The following is a 2,114-nucleotide window of genomic DNA, read 5'->3' as shown; positions in this document are numbered from 1 at the left end:
GAATTCCCTGGCGGCCCAGTGGTTGGGAGTCTGCGCTTCTACTGCAGGGAGCATGGGTTCAATCCCTGGTCAGGGAACTGGGATCCTGCAAGCCGCGCAGCCAAAAAAAAAAAGGCAGGAGAAGGAGGACCCCTGGAGGACTAGGATTTATATGCTGGGACCAGGTTTCCACCCTAATAACGATCCTTACCTCCCAGGTCCACTATCTGACAGGTACCATGTGCCCTAGGTAACTTATCCATGTAATCCTCAGACCAGTCCTAGGAAGCAGGTACTATCATTATCCTCATCTGGCAGGTAAAGAAATGGAGGCTCTAAGAGAATAAGAGACTCACCTAGGATTTAAGAGTGGGCCTGTAGGACTACACGTTCCATAGTTACCAGCACAAGAGCACCCATCCTCTTCTCCCCACCACTCTGCCAGGCTGGCCATCCTCTCACAAGCTGAACCCCTCATCTCTCACCTGAACTGCCCCCCACGCCACCTCCTACCCAGACTGACCTGTGTGGATCCCTTGGTCAGGGGGCCCATATCCTGGGGGTGTTCTGCTCACATCCCTGTCTGAGGTTCCTGAGCCCCCAGTCCCAAAGCTTAAGCAGGGGGAGATGAAATTAAAACCTTGCTTAAGCCAAGGCATTTGTCTGGTGTCAGATCTCTCCACTGCTAATGGACCTCAGTGAGTGACTTATGCTCCCTAAGCCGCAATTTCCTCATCTGTAAAATCGGATAATGAAGCCTATTATGCTACATGCAAGATTGTTGCAAGCATTGAAATGGGAAAGCCTCACGCCTGGAACAAAGCAGGAATTCAATAAATGTTCCTTTTCTTTATTCCCAGGTGTTCTGAAGAACTCAGCTTGAAGTGTGTGTGTATATGCACATGTATACGTGTGTGTGGCATGTGTGCATGTGTGTCCAAGCAGTTAATTCCCCAGATTGCTTCTGGCCTTTGACACTGGTGTTAGGAGAGAGAGCGTCCACCCTGGAAACCCTCTGCTTAACAAGGGAGAGTCAGAGACTTGAGCGTCCGATTCCATTTTCCTGCCGGCCCCTCTGCTCATGAACCCACAAAGTCAAGTCATTGAGCTCAGCATATTTACCGCCACTCAGCAGGGTGAGGGCCTGCTGGAAGACGGGGTCAGGCATTGCACCTGCACCCCAGGGACGGGATGCCCCAGCTAAAATGGGCACAGGCTTTGACCGCTCTCAGACTTTGCAGGTGACGTGGTGTGGGGATCCTGCATGACGCAGGTTGACATCGGTCCCTGAAGGGAGGTGGAGGAGGGAGCAGAGCTGAGGGAGAGAAAGGGTTAGAGGGCGCGGTGTGAGATGGCTCTCACTCACACCCCGGAGACAGCCAGAGGCCCAAGCTGACTCAGAAATGCACTCCAAGTTCACACAGCCCCATCCTTTTCCCTCCCCAAGGACTACCTTCTCGAGCAGTCCCAGGAAGCTGGAATCATAGGAGGAATTTGCCAGAAAGGAGTCCTTCATCTTCAGTTGCAAAGTCATTTCTGACCCTAGGGATCCAAAAGCACAGCTTAGGACCCAGCCACCAGGGCCGGATTCCCTCAGAGATGCGGGCACCCCCTCCTGCCCCACGCCCACCCGAGTTCCTCTTCCCTGACAAGGTCCTTCCAGACCCTCTCGTTGCAGGAGTTCAGCCCTGAACACTCAGGAGCTCAGGACTAGGGTGCCTCCATCTCTCTCATTCCCTTTCTCGGACCCTTGTCTTGGGCACCCAGGTGTCTAGCCTTCCAGACCTTACCTGTTCCCTGTGAGCTGGCGAGGAGGGTCAGGAGGATGAAGAGGGACAGCCCAGCCCCCATCGCGGCTCTATCGCTTCTTGCTTCTCAGATGGACAGAAGAGATGTCTGAAGGCCTGCTGGCCTCTCCTTAACTGGCCTGCCTTCCAACTCCCCACACAGTCCTTAGCACAGGTGTGTGTGGGGAGATGGGAGGGGGAAGCTGGGTAACTGGACTTTCCATTTCTCTCAGTTTGGCTCTGAGGACCCAGGAGAGGGTCATTCACTGGGCTGCTGGGGAAATAGAGGGTGGTCCCCTTTCCTCGATCCTGCGCCCCACTTCTCCCCCATGTCTGGAGGCTTGAGGG

The 2,114-nt window shown here is 54.3% G+C and overlaps 1 protein-coding gene across 1 annotated transcript; it reads right to left on the bottom strand.

Annotated features, from left to right (window-relative positions):
* Positions 1 to 1,207: 1,207 nt before the first annotated feature.
* On the bottom strand, positions 1,208 to 1,830 carry SFTA2 (surfactant associated 2). Its single transcript, XM_007106348.2, has 3 exons — positions 1,770 to 1,830; positions 1,433 to 1,521; positions 1,208 to 1,294 (listed from the first exon to the last, which is right to left on the bottom strand). Exons 1-3 carry the CDS (start codon positions 1,828 to 1,830, stop codon positions 1,208 to 1,210), a joined length of 237 nt encoding a protein of 78 aa, XP_007106410.2.
* Positions 1,831 to 2,114: the final 284 nt, after the last annotated feature.

This window comes from Physeter macrocephalus, chromosome 18, assembly GCF_002837175.3.
Source record: "Physeter macrocephalus isolate SW-GA chromosome 18, ASM283717v5, whole genome shotgun sequence".
Taxonomy (NCBI): Eukaryota; Metazoa; Chordata; class Mammalia; order Artiodactyla; family Physeteridae; genus Physeter; species Physeter macrocephalus.
Note: the sequence above shows the minus strand (reverse complement) of the source record. Positions and strands in the feature narration are given on the sequence as shown.